We start from the raw sequence: 25,249 nt of genomic DNA, 5'->3' as shown, positions 1-25,249 counted from the left end.
TCTCCTCAAGGAACTTCATTTGTGCTGTGTAGAGCGTCGATTTATGCCTCTGGGAATGTCATCAGCGCAAAGCTTTTTTGTGCAACCGGATAAATGGATAATTCTTTATTTGTTTACCAGATTTATTTTGTACTTCCTTCAACCATCTTCTTCTGTTGGATTTTCTTTGCTTTACACATCTGTGTTTTTGGTGTGTTCCATGTGATAGATATTGGAGATGCTTAAAATTGAGATACATTCTATGTGCAAATATAACCAAACCTATAAAAAAAGAAAACATTCCTCTTCTGCAACACAGAATATACTGTCTTCTGCAGAATTCCAGGAAATCTCAAAGGAAGTGAGAGGAAACCAACGATGAGCCGACTTGGAAGTTCATGAGTCTCACCTTCTCCAACACACCGTCAACCCAACACAGCGACACCGTTTTGTTTCCATCCATTTAATGGAGACATTGAGGTAACAGTATACAGGTGACTGCTATAGACAAAATCTTTATAGTATCACACCTGACACTGTCTATACCATACATAGGACTTTGGCACCAATATATGGTGAAGATATATCTTTGAGACAATCAGTGATTACTGAGTAAATATGTTGAATAATCACATCCTCTGTGCTCTGTCGTCACTCTACACATATACGCAGAAAAATAAGAACATTGTTTTTTTTATCACTACAGTATTTACATATTATTCCAGTAACAATGATCCACATTTAATAAACATCTTGCTGTACATTTTATTCTCTACTTCTGCATAGTGCCTTCATTTTACACTGCAATACTTCACACTGTCAATTAGTATGTACACACACACACACACACATACACACACACACACACATACACAGACACACAGGTCGCTTTATTGGGAGCAATTAGACTACAGTCTATTGTGATTCGGTACAGGAGCTCTGTAGTCAATTCACATAGCGGCATTTGTTGAATTGAACTGCATTGTATTCAAATGCATTTCCAACACAAGCCTTTCAACCTGAATGGCCATTTGAGCCGTTCGCTCCAAGTTGTAAGATCCCGTAAAGCAGGGCCAGTATGCATGAGTTTATGATTTCTGGGCCCAAGACAAAAACACTTAACTTGTATTCACCTTCCATTCTATTTTGTATAAAAAGAATGGTTAGTGAAAATAAAGTGGCATGTTCAGGTTAAATACTGTAGCGCAAACAAAACAATAACGGAGTCCTTCTGGGTCTTTCAAAATCACTGATTGATTGGATTCAATTGATTTTGAACAGAGATCTCTTGTTGATGTTAATTAGTCTCCTTTGTTTGTGGTCCAAATGCTGGTAAAGTTTTGCTGGTAAGTCTTGAATGTATTTCAGTACCGTAATTTCCATTTTCATTGTAACCAGTAACAATTGTTTTCATCAAAACACTGAAAGCAGACCAGCAATATTGATTTGTGTTTTTCTGTCAGTGATGTTGAGAGGCAGTTCAATCAAAACCAATAACTTTTTTTGGTAATTGCTTCAAAAAGGAAATACCATTTTTTGGAGAATCAAAACATGGAGAGCATGAAAGCATAAAATATATTGATAGATTTTTTTTTTTGATAAGTGTCATTTATCCAAGGCAAAAAAAAAAAAAAAACTGAAAAAACCCTTACTAATATTTCACCCATCATTGGATCATATCACCAATGATGAGTGACGGGCTCCTGCAAGAAATCCCATTATCTGTTTGTTTTTTGACCAAATAAGTGTAACCACTTGCATTTATCATCTATTTATTAATTTACTCTGGGTTTAGCCTATCCCAGCTGTAATCAGGCGAGAGGCGGGGTGAACCCTGAACTCGTTGCTAGTCAATCGCAGGCCCACATATATACACAGACAACCATTGCCTCATTCATTTGGACAATTTTCCCAATTTTTTCCAATTAACCTGCTGCATGTTTTTGGACTTTGGGAGAAAACTGGAGAATCTGGAGGAAACCTAGACACGAGGAGAACACAGAAAGGTCCCCTTGTTGGAATTGATATATACTGTATGTATGTATGTATGTATGTATCCAGATAATTGCCCAAGAATTTATCTCAAAACCTCCCTTTTTTTCTGAAATTCCATACCTCGGAGTGCTTGCTCTGACCACTCGTCTTTCTCATGTTTTCTCATACTTCAGAAAAGGAAAATAGATCTTTCAGAGCAGAAAACCTCCAGACATAATGGCGCAGGGTTGCTTGAAGGATTATTGCCTCTTGTCAATGAAAAAGATTCCTTCTTAAGCCGATGAATTGTTGCAGAAATCATGCAACATCGTTTAAATGTTGATGTGGGCCTCAATCTTATTGCAACATCAATTAGAAATTCACTGTCAGGATATTAAATGCTGCCATCAGTTTCATATAGAAGACTTGACAACAGTTTACAGTGATGTGTTTTTGGTTTTATTCTGGTGATCAAAACAATATCTGATACATTTATTATGTTTTTATCAACACAAAATTAAATTTAACATTTTGTTAATAGTCAATTGATTTTTTCAACATAATTGTAATGTGTGTCTGACTGCCGGGAATTTGTGCTGCTTCATAATAGAGCTCAGTTTGGTTGGAGTTGCCATGTGCTGTATGGAGAACCTGTTTTTTTTCCAAATCAGCTTTTCAAAAATTGTAAGTTTGACCAACATTTTAGCGGTATTCAATATGATTTCCATGTAAACCTTTTATTTCTACTCTAGAAAATTTGGTGCTTTATTTGCTATTACATTACTTGGGTGTACTTTATTAAACATCATACATCAGGGGAAGTTTGTTGTGTGGGGATGGCTGGAGGTGGCCACCCTGGCTCTGCGTGATGAGAGAAAACAGATCTCAAAGAGACATTAAATAGAATAGTAAAGGTGTCACTGTTCACCTCTCCAGTATTTCTCACAGACATCATTAGAAGCCACAATACATGCTTATCAGTATTTTTCAGCTACCTGCTCATGAACACACACTGTGTTAGTTTGTATTTTTTTGAAAAGACCAAACCGTTGTGTTAGTGCTTCATTTATTATGAATTCTACTCCAGTGCCAGGCCACGCACTAACCATGCATGACTCCCATGGTCAGTGGAGCAAATATTGACTACTTAAATGATCGGCTGTAGCAGTCAAGTATTTTCCCTTTTATCTTTGCCCATGTTGGCTGTAAACTGGCAACGCAATGAACAACATTAAACCATAGCTTTGACCTGCAGGTCAAAATCTGCCATTAAATCAGAGACAATTGAGTCTCTGATAAGCTACCAAACATACTAAAATGTGTTGTCATATTCTCCCCAGTCAAGTCCAATGCTCATCTACGGTACATTGTAAACATACTGAAATCCTGTATTTCATTACATTCTGTTTTGACAGAAATTTCTGTCAGGCCGTTTCATATAATCTTTTTTGTCATGATTATGAGAATTAGCATTGAAGCCAACAGTAAATTATTTTATTTTATTTTATTTCATTTTATTGTGTATTTTTGTTTGTTTGTTTTTCACTACTGAGATTGCTTAATTTCAGTGGAGGCACATTTAGCATTACTGTGATGTTTGACATGGCAGTACTAATTTCCCTCTTCCACTGAAACAGTTGATTGCCATCCGGAACACATCAAAAAGCCCCGCAACAATTTCAAAAGTCAACAAAATCTGGGAATTTGATATGGCAAGTCCTGATTCCCTGTGAAACACTGGTGCTCTAGCTCTTGTATAGACAAACCAGCTTATTGGGCAAAAACAGGCTTGAGGAAGTTGCCATTGGCAAAGAATAAGGGGAATCAGAATGGATGGTCAGTTGTAATTATGTTGTGCTTACACCAACCTTTCCCCACTGCATTATTATTTATTCCTGTTATTTGAAAGTGCAGCAAAGGCATCTCTACATCACTTTCTTCGCACACAGTTAAAAGAGCGGGTCGGGCCATCTTATCAGTCGAGGAAACGGTGTAAAAATGCAGGATAATTGAAGTCTAGTCAGCATAGATGATGAATCCCGAGAAGGTGCTGTACTTGTTGTTGTTGCCGCCGTGAGCTTTGCCTCCATCTAGTTTGATATAGATCTCGTCTCCTGGCTCCAGATGCAGCACGGCACTATTACTGGCATAGTCATAGTTCTGATCCGCATCCTGGGCTATGGCACTGGCACGTACCTGTGGGAATGCAAAAAACACACAGACACACAAGAACGGACGTATGAAAAAAACACCCAGAAAACTCACACCCTTCTCTGTTTAACTTAACTTTAGGAAAGTAAGCTTTAGGTCAGTCCCATTCCTTCAGCCTACCATAAGCTTTTCAGCATAAGAACGGCTCCACACATTTGGTTCTATGTACATCTAAAACAGCTTTTTGATTTCCCAAAAAGTAGTCACTTGCTCCTCTTACAATCTATATTTCAGTGAATATTTGATGAACATTGATGCGCGTGATCACTGCGGCTTCCCATCTGGATTTGTATAGGACAGATGCTCAATAGACAAATTCATTTATGCCATAACCATGGACCAAACACAGAAACAAAGTTATATTCCCGTTTTTTTCTGTCTGCATTTCAAAGTGTATTTGGGCATGACAAAGAACCCCAAGCTTTTCCCACTGGCCTGGTTAGCACCATTTATGGCAGCTCTAACACTATTGTTGTGTGTGTTCGTGTTGGGGGGGGGTTATGTGGGTATGAATGCAATCTAGTTTAAAGCGCTTTGAAACCATATAAGTAGAGACCATTTACCATTTATACATAAGAAACTTAAGCATTGTAAAGCATTTTAGACCATTTCTGGTCACCATGTGGTTGTCAGTACAAAGTAAGCATGAACTAACTCTGATACTTTGATGTAAATGCGATGATTACCATTGCGAGTGAACTGAATGTAATATAGGTATCATACTTTTTTTCACCTTCAAGTGTTGTCAGTTATCACTGATATCATTTTCACATTCAAGTCTTTCATTAAAAAAAATGTTATTCATGACCTTTTACATGACATGATGATGTACGGTTTGGGCCTGTTATCGATTACTTGATCTACTGTGTTCCTCACTGAAAAACAGGTCTGCATGTCTGACAAGCTGCCAATGATCGCAAGAAGCACCAAATATCACTTTGTTCCTATGATCCGCTGTCATGGGGAGGTGTCTTAATTTATCACTTACAAAACTGCTTCAAAAGAGTAGCAGAAAGACTTCTTGTATTTTAGAGGCCTATATGTGGCTCTTTAAAAGGATCCCCAGTTACCAACACACTATTGTTTTATTTGATCAATATTTGCACCTGCTACATAAAAATGATGATAAAAACTCTCAACATATCTTATTTTGTATAAAATTTAAAACAACGTTTCACTTTTCGGCTGCGATTGTTGTTTACATTGCCATGACGTCATGCGGTTGCACTTGGCTTGGTCTCATTTATGTTATCGTACATTGCGAAAATTTGTAATTTGTGCCAACCCTCCATACTGAACCCAAGAGATACATGAGCAAGGAGGACAACACTGAAGGCAAAGGTAAAAATGAGTTTCGAAATGAAGACAAACTAAGACGCCAAGAAGCAAAAGACAGCCAAAGTCACTGGTGTGCGTGCAGCAACTGCATTGCAATGGTAACAGAGAGAGAGAGAGCGTCTATTGTAAGGCGCCCCGCTTATTGTCATCAGCTGTTAACTAAGTATATCTAACTGTCCTTTGATTAAATGAATGCAGTCATGAATAATTTAAGTTATGAGAATCATTCGCTGTTTACATTATGAAGATAACAAACAACTTTATTAGATGCCAATGAGTTTGTCGGGTGACTTGTCATCAGCTTCCTCTGATCGTGCTCATGCCCGGTCTTTCATCATCAGAGGCTACATCCGGGTTTTTCCCATCCTGGCAGGAGAACATCCACCATCTCCTGCCAGGATGGCATATTTTCGAGTGGGTTCCACTTGTTTTCCGAGGGCCTTTTGTCTGCTTGTGAAAGAAGATTATAGGCATGGAATTTGTCTCCCTTTAAAATTAGCACCACCTGTGAGCCCTTTCAGAATTTTAGGTCGGCTAAATGCATGCAATGCATTTGTAGAGAAGTGGCGGAAAATTTCTTTCCCTTGGACTGGGATGAGAATTGTACCAAAAGCAGCACAAAAGCACCATTATTACCATATTCTGTGAAACAAAATATTACACTAGTGGAAAGCACAAGTTAACAGTGCAGACAATATAGGTCATCAGCCCAGCATGCATTGTAAAACAAATAAAACAATGGCTGCGCTTGTAGGTTAGAATATATGTTGTAAAATATGATTATCAAAGAAAGAAATCGTTCTTCGTCTTTTTTTTAATTTTTTTTTTAAACACATTGTTGTATAAGACAAACAATAAAACATATTTATGCCAATTATTCCTCCCAGTCAGGGTACCTTTTCATTGTCTCGCACAAGAGGAATAATGGCAGCAGGCAATTTTGTCACGGCAGCATCTCAGATTAGGATAAATTGACCTTAATATCAAATCCATTTCCATTTCCTGTCAATTTCTGCTTCCTATCCATCCATCCATCCATCCATCCATCCATCCATCCATACATACATGCATTGATAACCATTTCTCTGGGTTTGGTCGCAGGGGCAGTAGCCTAGGCATAGAGGGCCAGACTTCCCTCTACTAAACCACTTCATCCAGCTCTTCAAGGGGAATCCCGTGGCATTTCCAGATCATTTGAGTGTCCCAACAGTGTGTGCTGGGTCTTCCCAAGGGCCTTTCCCCTGTGTGATGTGCCAAAGCCACCTCATCCTGCCTATTTGGATGTGGGGGAGTAGTGGGTCAAGCATCTAGCCAGAACTAGCTGACACTTCCAAATCAACCCCGTTTTTAACTTCCCCTATTGTTTTTTTATTTTTATTTGGAACCAATTAAAGATACTACTAATCATGCACAGATGTGCTCCATCATCTTGAACCACCTATGTTTTTTGGCTCCTTGCATTTCACTCAATTCAGCAATTTGAATGTCAAATCACAGCACTCTGTCTGTCCCTGCAAGAAGTTGTACATCTGAAGGTGTGAGTGCATTGGCTTCCCTTGCACCAAAACTTTGGATTCTCGCCTCATAATCTATACAAATTGCCAAAGTGCCATCACAGGTAAGCAAATTTCCAGTATATTGGGAGATTCTGCTGATTGTGCTTCTTGACTTTTACACTAACCCTTTCTTTTATTCTACATAACTCAAGAGTACCAATGATTGTAAATTGTTTTCTCAGTCTTAAATGTTTAGTGAGCTATAGAAATATATACATATTTACTTTGGTTAACAATAATAATTATTCTTAAATCCATTTTGTTGTTACTGTAGGGCAGGGGGCCATTATAAGATGATGTATGATGTGGTAGTTTTAAAAAAATCCAGCACCACAATTATTTATGTGACAGACAATAAAAAGATCCAGTGGATTTGAATAATAAAACGTATGGTATTTGGTGTATCAAATATGCCAAAACACTGTGAAATAGGGTAGTCATCTTGATTTGAGACTTATCTAAGTCATCCTAAAGTATGACCATCAAAAATAAAAAGATAATAATTACAATCATTGTTATTGTGACAGATGTAACAAAAAGCCGCCCTAATGCATACATCAATTATCTGTATAATGAGCAAAACTAATTATGGCAAAATACTGTTCATTGTATTATTACTTCATCAATATCTATTGCTAATTTTATTCTAAGTGTGTTGCTGCATTTGTCCAGATGTTAAACTATAGAATGAAAATATTGCTTAATTATACATAAATGATTGTGTTTTTTTCTTTTTTTTATGTTTTCAGAATTTTTCATACTTGTATTGGTGGGAATCAAATCAAAAGGATGGCAGGAAAGATTTAAACGTTATGTTACCACTAATCATATAGTGATTTAATGCAATAATAAGGATTTTGTAATACTATTACAATCCTTCGTATTAAGCAGTCAGGGATTAGCATTTCAATAGTAGAAGTAATCCAAGAGGCTGGGAAATGAGGCAGAAAGTGGAAGGCAGACTTTCAACTGTCAATCACTGTAAATCTTGCATACAAATCAAAAATCTCTCAACTGCAGAAAATATGTTTAATCTATTAATGCATCACACAAAACAGCAGTAACACAAAACACAAAACTGACAGTGATGCCCTGACGCCAGTAAAGCCTTTCTGGCAAGATAAGATCAGGCTCAAAAAGACTGCTAAACATTTTGTCACTTTACTCTGTGGGAAGAGCGTTATTGAGTAAACATATTAATTGAATGTGTAAATTGAGATAAAAAATTGTTTTTAAACTGTGACTGATTCTACTACACTGTGATAAATCGGGTATGATATACATTTTAGGTCCTGAACACTGAAGAAAAAGGTCTACCTTTGTTCAGAAAAAATGGGAAAGATGTTGCGCTGCCTGATGTATACTCTGGTCACTTGGGGTGAAACTATAAACATATTTGTATTGATATCTTCCGAAGCAACTTTTCAATTCTGCTCTCCCGGGTGCCAAACAAATGCACCAATGGGATTCATGGAAATGCAGTCAGTGCGGAATTCTGTGTTTTATCCCTTGCAGTTTTACAAAAAGGCCGGATGTTGCCGATTCAGCAGCAGCATGAGAAACTCAAGGCAAGTTCTGAACGTTGTCTGAATCTTGCAAAGCATCAGACAAAACAAAATAAAAGAGCACATATGTTTGATATCTGCAATTGAGCGACCAAACTCTGGAGGAGACCCAAGCTGAAAATAAATGACCTCTTACAGAATCCCCTGTTGTTTTTACTTTGGCTCATGAATAACATAATCCCAGTTTATAAATAAATACAACTTCTTTTTTGTGACAGTATGCACTGCAAGTTGCACCGTGTAATGTAAGGGTAAATTCTAGTTTCATGAATAACACTCATATGAATAGTGTTCACCTTTCCATTGGATGCTATTAATGTGAACACTATCTATTACAAATGCACAAATGCAATTTACTCGAGTATTTTAAATGGTGGTTTTGAATTTGATCTATCCTTCTGTTTTTTCTTTTTCTTTTATAAACCTATGTAAGTTTAGCATACAGTACACTATCATAGTCATTCATTATCTATACCACGGGAGCCTATCCAAGCTGTCATTGGACCGGTCGCCAGTCAATCACAGGACCACATATGGATATGTACAACCATTCGTTGTTTCATTCACACGTCTGGGCACTTTGGGGCCTTCAGTGAATTTACTACATGTTTTTGAGTGTAGGGGGAATTTGCAGGACCCACATCGAACCAGGTCCTTGATGCTAGTCGTTTTATTCTAAAAGCCCTGTTTAAATTCCATATATCAAACAACCACACTATCAACTATACAGTAGTTTCCTACACTCGCTCTCATGAGGTTTGAGAACCAGCAGACTTCTGACTTACTCAAGACGCAGGCAAGTTTGAGATGTTTCTCTGCTCATATAACAAATGGATGCTGTTTCAGATAATTACAATCCATGGTTGCTTTATAATCCTTCTATTCAAGGATTAGTAATGAAGGGTTGTTTCCTTCTGGGAGGGAACTGAAAGGCGACAGAGGTAAAAAAACACCAATCAAGATATTCCCGCTAGGCTGTGAAGTCAACAAATTCATTTATAGTAATATTTGGTGTGTTATTAAAATGAATACAATGGGTATTTGGGGTACTATCACAAGCTTTTTTGAGGGAATGAGTCAGTGGTCTCAGTTTTGACAATAAGCAGCACATGATCAAATGAGTCCATGTGGAAATGAAATTTAAATTAACTGAGGGCATGGCTAGATCATCTTTTGAGGACAAACGCATATGATCACAGACACACAGACAACACATCCGGCCCACAGTCCGGTCCCTGTGTCAGTTTGTGGGTGTTTTTGGCAAAACACAGGAAAACCTAAACGAAGATCACCGCCAGTGGCATCTGACGTGGATGTCCAGGCACGCAGGCATAGCTCGGGGAAGCTTGTGTTTCCAGAGAACAGCAATAACCACTCACAAAATAAATGTGTAAAATGCCCCTGCGCTTATATATATTCATACATCTGCGCATCTATTATTCAGTGTTTTGTAAATACAGGAGATAAGTCTTGATGTCACAGACACTCATGGCAGCTCATCATATGGGATTTCATTCCGTGGTCTCCGCTACAGTCTAGGATTTAATCTGTTAATGGTAAACATTCTCTGAAAAAAAAAAACTAAATAGAAGCAATATCTAGACTCTGATTTTAACCTAGCGGAAATACAAACCTGTACTGCAAAGAAAAAGGAGTAAAAAGGATGTTTATAATTGTGATTGCACCCATGATTTAGTACTCTGGCCCCTGTAAATAGCATTAATAGTTGGGTCTAGGACTATTTGTTTTTGTCTAAAATTAGCTGCTCTTCATGTGCAGGAGCCCAATTAAACCTCATTTTCATAGAAAAACAAACAAATGGAAACAAACAATGGAAGCAACCAATAATCCATAATTTCCTGTTTGGATACACACACAGTGTGGAAATAGAGCCTCATCTTTTGTTAACAGTGTCAAAGAAATTTAAAACCCCTCCAATGCTAAACATGTTTCTGGTTCTATGCCAAATGTTTAATAGTGATCAAATTAGTGGATTACTGATAAGTTGAAAAAAAATCCTGACTGGAATCATCATTACATAAAATATGGTGCCTACAGTTATTTCATTGGTGCTTTTATTGACCGGAAAACTTAATGCAATCTGAAAGTTGAAAAACAACATGTCCCTGCTGTCGAAAAGAAAAAAAAAGAAAAAAAAAGACACATACCAGCAGCAACCAGACCACAACCCACAAGCACTAATCAGGCTACACAGTAATCAAAGTTCCAAACGGCTGGAGTTGCTGCCCTGACCAGCGGTTCATCCGGCCCGGAGGAGAGTTTGCCTCGCTTCAACATTGTATATCCAATTTTCACCGCGTGACAGGGAGCAGCCGCAGGGCAGCCTGGTCGGGTCTGTGCTTGCAAGGAAAGGACTCGCACCTCGCTGCTTCCTTATGGACATCAATTCACAGAGCTGCTGGGAGCGACTGAACTAACAATGCTATATAGCTAAAATTGATGAATAACCCACAATGAATTGATTAAATAAATATTCCATACACAAAGAAAAAAGAAAATTAATGATTTTACTCCTTGTCAAGCCCGGCCAAGTTGTGATGATGCCACTTATGGCTATGCGCCACTTTAGTGCGTGCAGGATGGCAAAATAGCAGGGGTTCCTACTTTGTGGGTGAGGTTATTCTTATACTTGCAAAACTATAACATTGGCAACCTAATGAACTGTTTGTTGGTGTTGCAATCAAACCTTCATGATGAAAAAAAGAAAAAAAGGGTACTTATTGTGGCATGATGTAGTGTCAGAATAACCGATGCCAGTGAGTTTTGGAACTCCGCTCATAGGCTTTTTAAAACACAGTCTGCATGTCATCTTTCTGACAGATCTGACAAAGCACTTGGTACAAATTGGCATCATGATGTCATTACTTTGGCATACCTTTGATCCGTTTGTTGCAATTAAATTACAGCAAAATATGTGGTTTGGAAACATAGTCAGACCCAGTTCCTATGAAATTCACAGAGCTGTGCAACCCTGGATGATGGCATGACAACGGAGCCGTGTGGTACAGCGTATGCGGAACCACCATTGATGAAATGCGGCAATATGGCTGTTTGAGACATGGCTGATGTAGGTAAGATATCTAATCCCTTTTCATTTGACTTTCACATGTAGGATTTTTTTTTTTTACGTTTTGTGTCGGCAACCTTTTTTTTCCATTTTCAACATTAGACCATGAGATCCCACTCACTAGGATGCTTCCCATCATGATATTGATCAACATCCTTGAATGACAGGAGATTGCATAACGCAATTAAAGGTGGTCCCCTGTTGTCGACATGTGATAAGTCTCGATTTTCACAGCTGATGTTTCACAACAGATAAACACGGTTATGATTTTTTATATTACATTGTATATATGTATATATATATATATATATATATATATATATATATATATTTTTTTTTTTTTTTAATTTTCCTTACATATAAGTATTGGGCTAGAGGGGGCGTAGTGCGGGATATGTTGCAATTTTCTTGATCATACACTCCTCAAAATCCAATGAATCTTACCAAGTAAACTCGGGTTTCATCATCAATAAAACGCCTGTCATTTTCTTAATTTGTCTACTTTTGTGTAGTTGCCATCCAAAAATGCAGAGTTAATACAAGAAAGACAAGATTATGTCAATCATAACCGCTTATGTCACAGGCCGTAGTTTGAATACAGTAACTGGCCATTGATGGGCTGATCTACTTGGACAAATCATTTACTTCAGAGGACTAAACAGAGACACACTTACAGCATCCACTGTGAGGAAAGATATATTTGCAGCACTTTTGACAGGGTTTAATAACAGCATGCAGACTGTTAACAGTCTCAGCACCACTTTGCACATTCTGCTCCTCTGACTGATTCGTCCATCCTGTTTTTCCTGATTCTGATTGGTTGTAGGTCAAGCTTATTGGGCCCACGCCACCGTTTGGTGCCAAGCCGTTATCAACCACGAAGAACTGAAATAAAATAAGGGTGTCGTTGCCAGGCTAGAGAAGTGGTAATGTGAGAGTGAGTCCCAAATTGAGTCAGGAGCAAAACTTATTGCTAAATGGCATTCAAGAGAGGGATTTTGACAAGTAGAATTTACTCAGAGTACAGAACATGTAGACCTTTAGGCCTTTAAACTGACCTGTTGTAAAAAGGTACCTAAGTTGTTAAGTAAGTTGTAAGTTGTTAAGATGTAAGTCGCTTTGGATAAAAGCGTCTGCCAAATGACTGTAATGTAATGTAATGAATTGTGTGAGGTACAATGGCCCATGACATGTAGTTTCTATTATTTTATTACTGCTGTGTAAATGAGTAAGCAGCATGTCATTATTAATGTTCAGACAGCAAGGGGACCATTTAGGCCAACATAAAAAAATATATTTCTATATTTTGCTGTACAACAATGTGCAATGATAATGAAGAATCTTATTTGTTCAATTTGTTTGCCAAGTACAACAGGAGCTCTGACAAAAAAAAAAAAAATATATATATATATATAATTAACTACATATCATAAATAAAATTAAAAAAAATATTATAATAATATCAAAATATAAAAAAATATTAAAATATTTGTATATCTATTATATATGTGTGTACATGTATATATGCACATATATGTATGTGTGTGTTTTTTCGTTTTGTTTGGTATTTTTATGTACTTTTTAATTAATCACTTTTAAGCAACAAGATACTTAAGCTGATCATGCTATTTATCTATTCAGAACATTTTGATGTGTTGATACAAAAGAGAGAGAGGGAAAAAAATCACTGTCTGGCCACTTGAAATAGAAGCCTTTGCGAAAAGCAGTTTGTTCAAAAACAATCCACTTTGGTAAAATAATTTTTACATCATGTGTACTAAAATTTCATTTGAATACGACAGAGTTGTTTTCATGGTCCTGTACTTGTATGACGGGCGGGGAATAAGAAGTTGCCATCAGCTGAGATCCAAGAACTCATAAATAACATGTAATATGTGGGAACACCTTTGTCTCTTATGAAGAAAGAACATTTAATCTATAGATGCTATTTAATGGGATGCAGGAATACTGAATTTGAGTGTCAACAAAGTGAGATTGTTCATACTCTCCTGTTTTCTCTCCCATTGCATTGACCCCTCCTCTGATTCAAAGTTCACCATCCATGCATCAAATATATTTAAAGTCATGAATATAACTTGATTTCACTGTGACACCTCTTTAAGGTGGTTTAAAGTCTTTGTGTAGCAGAACTTGTTGTCACTGTGACTGTAGCTGCTGGGTGATGAGGTTGCAAGTAGTACTTGTATACTTTATCTCTGCATTTTATTTTTTATTTTTATTTTTATTTTTTTTTTGACAGGACAAATAATTACATTGAGATTAAAAATCTCTTTTTCAAGAGGGTTTAGACTAAGATAGGCAGCAGCAAATTTAACAGTTACGGCCACGATACAACAAAAGCTGCCATCGGAAAGAAAAGTTCTAAGAATTGTCAGGCTCAAATTTCATTCGAGGAACTACCCTTCCCCATGGGCATTTTTTAGTTTTGCATTCTCTCAGGCAGTAAGGGACCACAGTGTGAGGCAAGCATCTGCAACAGTGATGTTGCTTACACACTACACTCAAAAACAAGCCACTGTCATTCATGTTCTACCTCACTGGAATGTTAACCACGGTCCATCAAATGGGTTTAACTTTGCAAAACCGTTCACCCAGCACCGGCGCAAAGTGTGAAAAACTTTGCTGTAAAAAAAAATCCTTTCTGTGATGGTTCAGGACAGAGGAGCTTGGACATCTTGGTCAGACAATTTCTTGCTGGTTCTGTCCATTTCGTAACAAGTTGCAAGAAAAAAGCTGAGTTCTACCAATCACCTAACATCTACATCGTCATAAAAAGACCTCGCCTCGGTGTCGTAACTGAGGTCCAGCTCAGGAAGAGAAGATTTAGTTCCTGAAAAGATTATTGAAATTGCAAAAAACATCTTATACTGCCAAAGGGGCTACATGCAGGCAACCTGCAGCCATATATACTATAAAAACAGCAAGTAATCAGATTTCGGGCAAAGGGGCCTGCAAACACAAATGCCTTTTTTCACAACTAACTGTAGACCATGATGACCACACAACATAGACGGCATGGAGTTGAGTAAGAGATCAGGTGATGAATCTAAGTGTCCCGTTATCCTCAGCGTTGAGTGTGCAAACTCCAAGATGAGGCGTGCACATGTACAAAACCGGCAGCAAAAAAGTAGCAACCAGTATCATTTTTGGCCAGGATTTAAACCTGAAACTCGGTTACCAGTTGAATAATATGTGGGATCATAAAGAGATTCATCAAATAAAATACCAAGATATCTGCGTGCAAATGCAAGCTCAAGCTGAGAGCCCAGGGATGGAACAACAAAATAAACCACCCAAGGACTCTTTTCAATCATTTCCAGTAATTGGAACTCGACCTCTCTTATTATTTTTTCCTCAATTGTCTCATGTGTTTTTTTTTCTCAATTTATAGTCATTTTTTTTTTTTAATCCGCTTCATTTCTCTCTATTTTTAAACACAGATAGCTGACTAAATGAGGTACTATTAAAGTATTTTCATTTGGATTAGAATTCTTTTCTCGACATTTTGCTGACCCAGCAGCTATTGTAATACTTGTCTGATTCTAAAAATGAAAACAATTGTGTTTTTTATCTGATCTTTGTGTCATTTTTGGGGCGGTTGTGGCTCAGCTCGCAGAGCAGGCGTCTCCGCAATTGGAAGGATGGCAATTCAGTCCCTGACTCCTGTAACCAAAGTGTCCTTGGGCAAGACACTGAACCCCACGTTGCCCCTGATTGTCTAGTTAGTGCCTTGCGTGGCAGCTGTGCCGCCATCGGTGCATGGGCTTGTGAACGTGGTGTTAAAAAAGGGAGGCGCAGTGGCACAGCAGCTAGTGCCTCACTGCAAGGAAGTCTCCTGTTCGATTGCGACAGTGTCTTTCTGCATGGACTTTACGTGTTCTCTCTCCTGGGTTTCTGCCAGATTCTCCACTTTCCTCCCGCAGTCCAAAAACATGCAGTGGGTTCACTGGAGGCCCTAAATGTGTGAATGACAGTGAATCGTTGTAATCCTCCATATGGCATTTGAATGACAACATGAATAGTTATAAGTCCTTCTGAACTGTGGAAGAGTGAGTGAACAGTTGAATGTCTCAAGATGACTTGTAAATGAGAGTGAATAGCTGTAATTCTCCATATGAACTGTGAATGAAAGAGTGAATGATTGTATCTCTTCATATGACAGATGAATGACAGAGTGAATGGTTGTTCATCTCTATAGGCTAAGCCACCGTACCTCCTGACTCAGACTGCAGGATAAAAACACGGCTCATGAACAACTGAATGAATAAGTGTGTAATTTTTCTCTTTGTTATTGGTAGGAAAGGAAGGCAAGACCAAATACTGATGTTGACCCAAGATAAGGAGTTTATGAGGAAAAGCGCAGAGAAATATATTTTGAGAAATTATGAGGGCCCAGTCAGCTGGAAACAAGAGTTTTGTGGTGACCATTGGAAAAAAAAAAGTGGGATATAAAGTTAAAGAACTTTTCGTTATTTTGTTTTTTTCCTAAAACGTAGGAAATCAAAAGTGTGGTAAAAAATGTCTAAAAAAAAAAACTTGATAAGTGAACATTTCTGGGGGCACTTATTTCAGACTGCAATTATTTTAAGCCCAGGTTAAATCCATATAATAATCCACTCCCTTGTGCTACAGGGTGTGAGATCATCTTTGTGTGAAAAAAAAAAAAAAAAACGAAATTAATATAATTACACATAATACCCATTTGGATTATTTGGCATTGCTGTGCTGTGGTTCTCACTCTCACAATCAGAAACAGACCTGTGAATAGTGTAATCGACTCTCCTGTGTCTCCTCATTTGACAAAACACTGTAAGCAAATAATAAAGCTAGGGATGCACCGTGGTGTCTGTGATGCGTCAACCCTGATGAAGAGCGTTTGTTTTTTTCATTTTGGACCTGGCTCGCTGGCTCTGTGTCTGATTGGCCATGAAAACATGTGTTAGTTTTATTTATATTTTTTCAATGGGGGTTTTTTTAAGTGTGAAAACTTTGACCAACATTGTCAGCAGCCGCACTGCCTGTATGGCCTCTTGATCGTTCCCTGTCCGTATTATGGAAACAACACAGGGAGGATCGATCCATGAGGTAAAACATTCAAGAAAACATACAAAATGTAATTATTTCTAAAACTCTTCATGCCCAAGTCTACAGATCTCTGCTTTTTTCTTTCATTTTAGCTGCAGTCACGTCTGCAATGTCAAACGTGAATGAAATCGGGGGCAGTCTTCTAGCACGGTCAGTTCCAGGTAATCGTTTGTTTACAAAGTGATCCACTGACCTCTGCTTGTTCTACATGCCATGAAGATAAAAACAGAGTTATTCATATGGTGAAAAACCGAAATCTTGGCAAAGGCTTGTATAAAAATCATCTTAACTCCCACTGTGACAGCTGACTCATTCTGTCACAGTGGCCCACCCCACTCCCATTGTTCTGTGGCAGCGCTGAAGTCAAGTTCCGTATTAGTTCTGAAGCTTCACATGATCAACAAGCGTTAGAACTGCAAAGTGTTAATTGCCAAAACACTTGTGTCTCTGGGTCTCCAATATTAATTACTGCATGTAGGATAACACTGTTTGGTACAACATTCGTAACATTGTTATTTTTTTGCATCATTTTATCCCGGTGAACATTAATTCCTTCTCCATCTATACCCCTTATCCTGTACTAAGGGTCAAGGGGTCTATCATTTGGTCATCTATCATCATCAGTTATATATAGTTATATATCAACAGCACTCTGAGTGTACTGGTTCAACCGCGGGAGGCCTGGCACTGCTACAGCAGGCCACGACCAAGATGGAGAAGCTTGGGACGTGACCCCCCCCCATATAGTTTTGTGGTTGGGATTGCTGCTTTTCACCCAGGCGGCCGGGATTCAACTCCCTGTATGGGAATTCATCTTAAGGGGGTGAAATGTGTGCAGGGTGTAGAGCAATTGCTTTTGGAACCGAACATTCCTGGTTCGATTTCTAGCTTCTCCTCATGTGTCGAAGTGTTGTTGAGCAAGGCACTGAACACCCCTAACTGCTCCTCTGGCGCTGGTGGAAGGCAGTCGACTGCTGATGGTTAACCCATGATGGAAGAACAAATTTTCCCATGAGGGATTAATAAAGGATAAATTAATTATGTAGACACAGAACTGTTCACACCCTCATTCACATGTCTGGGCAGTTTAAGTCTGCAATGAACCAACTGCATGTTTTTGGACAATGGGAAGAAACCAGAGACCATGCAAACTCCGAACATAAAGAGACCAGCTGCCAGGATCGAACCAGCGACCTTCTTGCTTTGAGGCAGCAGCGCTAACCAATTTGCCACTATGTTGCCCTCCAGCGAATATGGAAGGAAAAAAAATTAAAATACATACCAAAGCTCCTTTCCTAATAAACATGGTATATCCGCTTGTAATTTAGATGATAAAACATCAACACATGATTGTTGTGAAAAAATGCTCTCTGACTCTGGGTCCAATGATCTTTTCTTTCGTGGAGGATTATGTGGAGGTGTAAGATTTGAAAAATGGGTTTTTTCTTGTTGTATTTTCTGGTAAATATTATGCCTATATGAACAAGATTTAAAAATAATTATTTTTAAAAAAATTGGTAACATTCTTTAATAGGGGCTCAACAACAGCTTTACATATAAGACACTATTCCAGACTGGTCACCCTGAGATCAAACAGTATAACTCCGCCTGGTGAGAGAATACCAGTGATCCGAAACAGAAGAAAAAGGAAGAAAGAAATAGGGGACTGAGTTCTTTTTTTTTCTTTTTTTTTCTTTCTTTTTTTTTCTTTTAAGAGAGAGAGCGAGAGAGTTGGTTTTGTTGCGAGGATGTACTTTTTTTTCTACAATGTTCTTTTACAGTATGCCTCTGTTGGAGCCATTGTTGTTGAGACTGACTGTGCCTTGGAGACCGAAGGCTGTAAAAAACAAATTAGCTGTAATATAAAATCAAAAATACACCTGGTGTTCACAATAAGTAAAAATAATCTGTGATTTTGGGGGTTATTTTGGGGTATTTCTTTTGTAAAATTAAGGTCGAATATCAGACATAATTTTGAAGAGTCTGTATTTTTTTCCCCTTAAGGATGGAGGGTCTCTGTAGCGGTGGTCCTAATTGCAACATGTTTTTCAGCATCTGATTTGTCATGGCGTGAAGCTCTGGTGGTCTAATCCTGGAGATGTTTTCTGTGTCCGCTGCAGTCTGCAGCGGCATTACAGCAGCCTGACAGGCAGCGGCGTTGTGCTTGGTGGAGCGACGCTGCAACACTGGTTTTCCCCCCATCGGATTATATCTGTGTCTGACAGGCTGATCACCACAGCGAGAGCAGGACGCCGTAATGGAACACAGCTGAGACAGCAGAGGGCCTCTGGAGGTCCCTCGACTCCCATCTCTCCTTCTATGTTTTGTAACTTAAAAGTTTTTAGTTTTTTTTTTTCTTTTTTGATATTTTTAAAAGAGGAATATATTTACAAAAGAGCTTTTTTTTTTTACTTTATTTTACCTTTTTTTAATGACACACAGTCAATTTGCAGATCTCCTAATGCTGGTGAAAACCCTCACAGTTTCGAAATTCTGTGATTTATTTAAGTTTTTTATAAGCATTAAGTAAATACATAATTTCCTCCAGGATGAATAAAGTATTTCTGATTCTGAATCTGAAAAAAAAAGTTTCACAACACATCAACAACAACAACAATGACAATAATGATAATGTTATTATTATCATTATTATTATTATTATTATTATTATTATTATTATTATTATCATTATTATCATTATTATCATTATTATTGTTATTATAATCTCTGGAGTAATTAATGATTGAAATGATAAGGATACCTTGATATTGCAAATATTGTGCGTATTCACCAATCCATCTGTATTCTGCTTACACGTGCGCAGATATCATATTGAATGAAAAATTGACTTATTCCATTTAAAATAATCTGATAGTTTGATATGCATGTCTCTTATAAAATCTTTATTTTTATTCTGCAAATACTCATTGTGTCAGCTTTTATTCTCAAAAGTTATTTTTTTAAGGACTGAGGGAATTAATACTTTTCCAGTGTGATATGAAGTGTCTAAAGGGAGATTTTGAAATTGCTTTTTCTTTCAGGATGACTAATGCACAGTGATTACTGAGGAGGAGGGAAAGGTGAAGAAATAATAGTGTCGAAAAAGTGTCAGTCATGCGGTTGAAAATTAAATCCAGTCCATCAGACTAATTAACAGTATGAGAAATGTGCCCAGGAATATTGGCTCTGAGTTTTGCGTTATTACAATACTGCACAATTTGCTGTGAATTGTTAATTGCGCCATGCTGAGATATAACACTACCACTTTAATTTTTTCCTCTGGTTTAGTAAATGTGAATGTCAATTACAGATCAACAGTTATGTGAAGATCTTTTCCCCATAACAGACTTGTTACACTACTTCGTGACCGACCGCTCCGCTCACATCTGAGCCTCCACACAATAGTTATATTATGTCATAAATAGGTTACTCCACTGTAATGATGATTAGTATCGATGTAACTCCCCGACAAACACGCCCATGTGTTACCTGGTTGTTCTTGCACAGGTCGGCCCACATGCTGGTTCCGTCGCCTCCGCGCATCAGGACGTGGTAGGTGAAGAAATAGATCCCGGGGATGGAGCAGGTGAACTTCCCCGTGGTGGGGTCGTAGTGGTTCCCCAGGTTGGTCACCACGTCGTCGAACTTGAGCACCTCGTAGCCTTCGTGCTGCTTCTTCAGCCCGGCGTAGAAGGCGATCTTCGGCACGGTGCTGTACGTGGCGGCGCTGATCGCCCCCGCGGCGGCGCTGGGTCCCGGGGGTCCCGGTAAACCCGGTCTGCCCGTTTCACCTTTCTCTCCGGGTGGCCCGGCCGGACCGGGTGGTCCCGGTTCACCGGGTGGGCCCCTCGGACCCGCTTTACCAGGGCGACCCGGTTCCCCCTTCGGACCTTGGATAAAAGTGGGCAGAGACTGGACCAGGCTGTTGTCCCGAACCGCGTCCGAGGACGCGGTGCTGGTCGGGGACTTGGTGCCGTACGGGTCGCACACCATCCGGCAAGTACCGAGCATCTCGTAATGCGCCGCCGACCCCGCCGAGTTGACCAGAACCGGGATGAGAATGACCAGAACCAGAACCATCACGACCCCCAGGACCCCCGCCGCCACCAGCCGCTTCCTGCCGACCAGCCGCGCCAGCGCCGGCCGATCCTGTTGCCTGATTTTGGGTGAAATTTTGCTGGTTTAGAGGAAACCTTTTAAAGAGAAAAAAAAATGTTCTGGATGCTACAGTTTGTTAAAATCAACTTTTTCTTTTTTTTAAAAAAAAGCCCCCTCCTCTTGTCCGGCGTCCTCTTTCCCCTCCTCTCCACACTTTTTTTTTTTTTTTTTTTTTTTTTTTTTTTAATCTATCTGCCGAAATGCTGACAAGCCGCTTATTCGAGTCCGTCCGAAAGTTGATCCATTCAATGACCGTCGGATTCCGGATTCCCCGGCAGGATCCCAAATCCCGAGTTCAGGCGAGGAAGTCTCTGATCCACAGGTTCGGGGGGTGTTCGCGCTACGAACGGAATCTTAATGTGGATCAGGACTAGTTTCACCATCTGGTAGTTGATATATAAGGGGGAAGCGTAAGAGAGAGAGAGAGGGAGAGAGATGAGAAAGGAGAGGAGCAGGAGGAGGAGGAGGGGGCCAGAAGGTGAAGCTCCCTGCAAGAAATTGAAGAATCTCTCCATCTCTCTGTCCTTCTCTTCCGCTCTTTCCACCTCAACCGGTCGAGGCAGAAGGCAGTCATTTTAAAGTGTGCGACTTGATACTGCATTGCAAAGTGTGTTGCAATTCGGTGCCATCTAAAACAAAATTTGTCTCGATTTAATTAACGCTTTACATTTTTCACCCGGCAAATTCAATTCTAAAATAAGTTGCTAGATGATAATATATTAATTAATTAATCAATATGTATTTATTTATTAAGTAGCGTGTTTATTTAGGTGCTTATGAATTAATTTTACATTTCGGCATCGCAGCACGAAGGACCCGCCTAGCAGAATGGTTGTGTTATGCTGTCCTCTTTCTTTTTTTCCTGAAAATTATTGTGTGTTCCAGACCTACTCTATGTCATTACTGGGTGCTATATGAATAAAATCTGATTTGACTCGACAGGTTCGACAACAAGAAAACTATAGTGAGTTGATTGGAGATCCAAATCAGCGTGAGCAGGAGGTCCCTTGGTTCATTTGCTGCTACACAAGTACTTCCTTTGCTCTTCTTTAAAACCAAATCATATTTTCATATTTTAAGCAAATCATGACTCTAGGACGTGACACTTAAAGGTTTGGGAAACACTAAAAATTAACTACATAGAGAATTTTGAGAGTTCTCGGGTCCAGCGAAAAAAAATCTCCACTGGCGATCCGTATATATTCCCTTGAACCAGCAAAGAAGAGTGAATGATGAGGATTTTTTTTTTAATTTCTTCAAAAACCTTTCACAAGCACGTTTCTGTATATCTGATGATTTCCACCCAGGGAGTTTGAAACAATGAAACTGATCTATTAGCATTAGTTTAAACGCCACATTGGTTAACCGCTAAGGTTAGAAACGTCTTAGTCACGAATTGATCGAGCCGATAGGCAACGCGAGTCATTCGTCTTGTGGACTCAGGACACTGCAGTGGCAGCGACGCCCACGCCGCCGCGCCTGCCGTCCTGCTCCGGCTCATTAGGCCTCCAAACGTCCACTTATTGAGAGTCCCTGAAAATGAACTGTGAAGGTAACGGCGGATCATTGGATTGGCACTTCAGTCAATATCCGCACAGAAGATGATGAATTGTTGTGCAGCATTAGGCAATGGGATCGAGTGACACAAAAAAAAAAAAAAAATATATAAAGAAAGAAAGAAAGTGTGGAGAGTTAATTTCGCTGTTTTTTTTTTTTTTTCTCCCAAAGATGTTAATTCATTCAAAGCAAACACAGGTCGTTAAAAGTTGCTTCTTTGTTTTCTCAAAGATAACATCTAGGTTGGTACACACACTTCATAGTTTTCACTCAAGTGTTATTTAGATTCATAAGAGGGCAAACCTTCTCTTAAATGATGCTCTCTATCTCAAGTGAGGATTTTAAAAAGAAGGTTTATTTTTTTTTAATATTTTCTAGGGAAATTTGTCTCTGTACTCTACGACAGAATGAAGGAAAATGAATGATTAGTGTAAACTTAATTGATGACAATGGATGGGGGGGTTCATTACCATTTTCACCATGACACTTTACAATAGGGTTACAGATACACATCTAAGTTATAGCTAAACGACACTCGAACCGAGTTTAGTTAACGATTGAATTAATGCAGGATTGATCATGGATTCCGGGAGCTCCTCATAAATGATCACTGTGTAGGACGAGTTCACACTGTAGACCCTCCCGTTCACCCCTCCCCCCATTTGGATAAATTCAGTTCATGCTCATTACTTATAAAAGGTCACATAATGAATATGCACCAAAAAGAAATATTTGCATGTCCCTGTAATAAACGTGTGTCTTAAATGATTGCGGCTAATTTCATTGCGTATCAGTGGGCGTGCAAATTAGCATTCCTTAATTGATGATCTACTAAGTGTGGTCATTTGTTAATGGTGAAGTCCTGCATTAATTCAATCATTATATCATCGTGATTCATGCGCTGGTTATTCATTATCAAAGTATATTTTTACCCCGTTAAGACGTGTTTTTGCTGCTTATTTAAATAACAGTATCGGGTGGTTTATAAAGAAGGTAAGAGTCCGAGGGCGTTCATGCACTGTAACGCTGGAATCCCTATTTTGGAAAAACAATAGAGTCAGATCCTTTACCTGCGCGTTCAAACGATTGATTGGCTTGAACTAAATTCCAGGAAACCTTAATTTATGTAGCAACGCTTTATTAAAGCTTGAGCGATGCAGTAAAACAATGCAAACAATACAAATCAGGATTGCAGGGGGTGAGGTGACATCTTAATACCTGCACTTCCGCCAGTAGATGACAATGAAGCAAAAACGGTGTTTCTGTAAACCGCCATATTGTTATTAATAACAAAAAAAAACAGGTCCATCATCCAAATATATGTTTTAACCAAAAAAATGGAGGGTTGGTACATAAGAGTAAATCCATATGATAATCCATGTGATTTAAAGAGAGCTCAAACAATAAGAGCCAGAAATTATTTGATTTGTGGCTGTCACATTGTGGGAAATGTAATCACAAATCAGATGAATACATAGTTGGATAAAACTAGTGCTATTATTATTAATAGTAGTAGCATTAGTACTATTGTTATTATTGTTATTATTATTTGCATCAGAGTCGTTTATAATGTAATAGTCGTGATAAGTTATTAATAGTTGTTATTAATATTACCATCATCATTATGATTATTACAATAATGATAATAACAACAACAGCAAGAACAGCGACCAATCATCATCATTATCATCATCGTTATGATCATCATTTTTTCATGATCATCATTTTGATAATGAATGCAGTTTCTCAATTGCTAAATAAAGTCACAAGAAATCACAAACTGCCACAGGATTTTTACAGAAAATTACAATAAAAATGGTATAAATGATACACACAAAATAAGTCTGAAACATTATGTATTAAATCATAAGTGAAAATTTGACTTGACATATTTTATATTTAATATTGACTTTTGAAATAAAGCGTTACTCTGATGAAGGTCGAAAGCGAGTCATGTCTGAAAATGATCCCTGCATTTCTTTTCAAACTACATTGTAAATTTCCATCAAGTCTGTCTTTCTAACTTTGATTTAGCCACATTTTATATTTTATCAGACTTTTGTTTTAAAATGTGGAGAAAAGACAGGTCAGGAAAAGTGTGATGACAAGGCATTAAAAACATGCACATAGGAGCTGAAAATGGCAAACTGACAAAACAATCCAAAGCTTAAACATTGAAATAATGTGCATCAAGGGGGGCACACTAGCTCGCCGCTCCAGTGACTCAGTGGTTCAACATGAAAAAGATAAATAAAATAAAGAACCAGGAGGTGAGTAGGGGTAGTGTTAGGTGGCAAAAATACAAAGCTTTTCCAGTAAACAGCATGACTTTGAGTTCCCATCCCAGTGTCATTTATAATAACGTGTTTTCCAACCAGAACCGAAACTGAAATGTTTTCCGACCGAGCGTTCCCAAAACTCGACTATACCTTAACTGTTTTAACACCTTTTAAGCATTTCCCGACAGTGAGTCACAATTTCCGGCTGTGCCCAGTGACTGATGATAAAATGAAGTTTTCAAAACTAAATACAACATAAACTGTTGCTTTTCCTGCACCCTTTTATATATATTTCCCAGTCAAGTATCCAGGCCTTTACTTTCAAGGTAACATCTTAGTGCTCAGTATCTTCAAATCAATCCTTTCTTTGACTTGTTTTCTTCACCTACGAGATGCCATCCCTCAAAAGTTTCCCTCAATGTGCTGTGCCATCTCTAT

General features: G+C 38.5%; 1 protein-coding gene across 1 annotated transcript; it reads right to left on the bottom strand.

Moving 5' to 3' along the window:
* Positions 1 to 429: 429 nt before the first annotated feature.
* Positions 430 to 21,341, bottom strand: c1ql3a (complement component 1, q subcomponent-like 3a). The gene is made up of 2 exons (XM_086160316.1): positions 20,307 to 21,341; positions 430 to 4,149 (listed from the first exon to the last, which is right to left on the bottom strand). Exons 1-2 carry the CDS (start codon positions 20,895 to 20,897, stop codon positions 3,970 to 3,972), a joined length of 771 nt encoding a protein of 256 aa, XP_086016442.1. The 5' UTR covers positions 20,898 to 21,341; the 3' UTR covers positions 430 to 3,969.
* Between the last annotated feature and the right edge of the window lie 3,908 nt (positions 21,342 to 25,249).

The sequence above is a fragment of the Fistularia commersonii genome, chromosome 15 (genome assembly GCF_037954325.1).
Source record: "Fistularia commersonii isolate RoL2024-O1a breed Wild chromosome 15, RoL_Fcom_v1.0, whole genome shotgun sequence".
Classification (NCBI taxonomy): Eukaryota; Metazoa; Chordata; class Actinopteri; order Syngnathiformes; family Fistulariidae; genus Fistularia; species Fistularia commersonii.
This window is presented reverse-complemented; position numbering and strand designations above follow the sequence as displayed.

Excerpts from the sequence above, each read along its gene's own strand:
- c1ql3a (XM_086160316.1), bottom strand. The coding sequence starts at position 20,897 with ATGGTTCTGGTTCTGGTCATTCTCATCCCGGTTCTGGTCAACTCGGCG. Across the intron at positions 4,150-20,306 it reads ACCTGTGCAAGAACAACCAG|GTACGTGCCAGTGCCATAGC; the intron begins GTAACACATGGG and ends GCATTCCCACAG.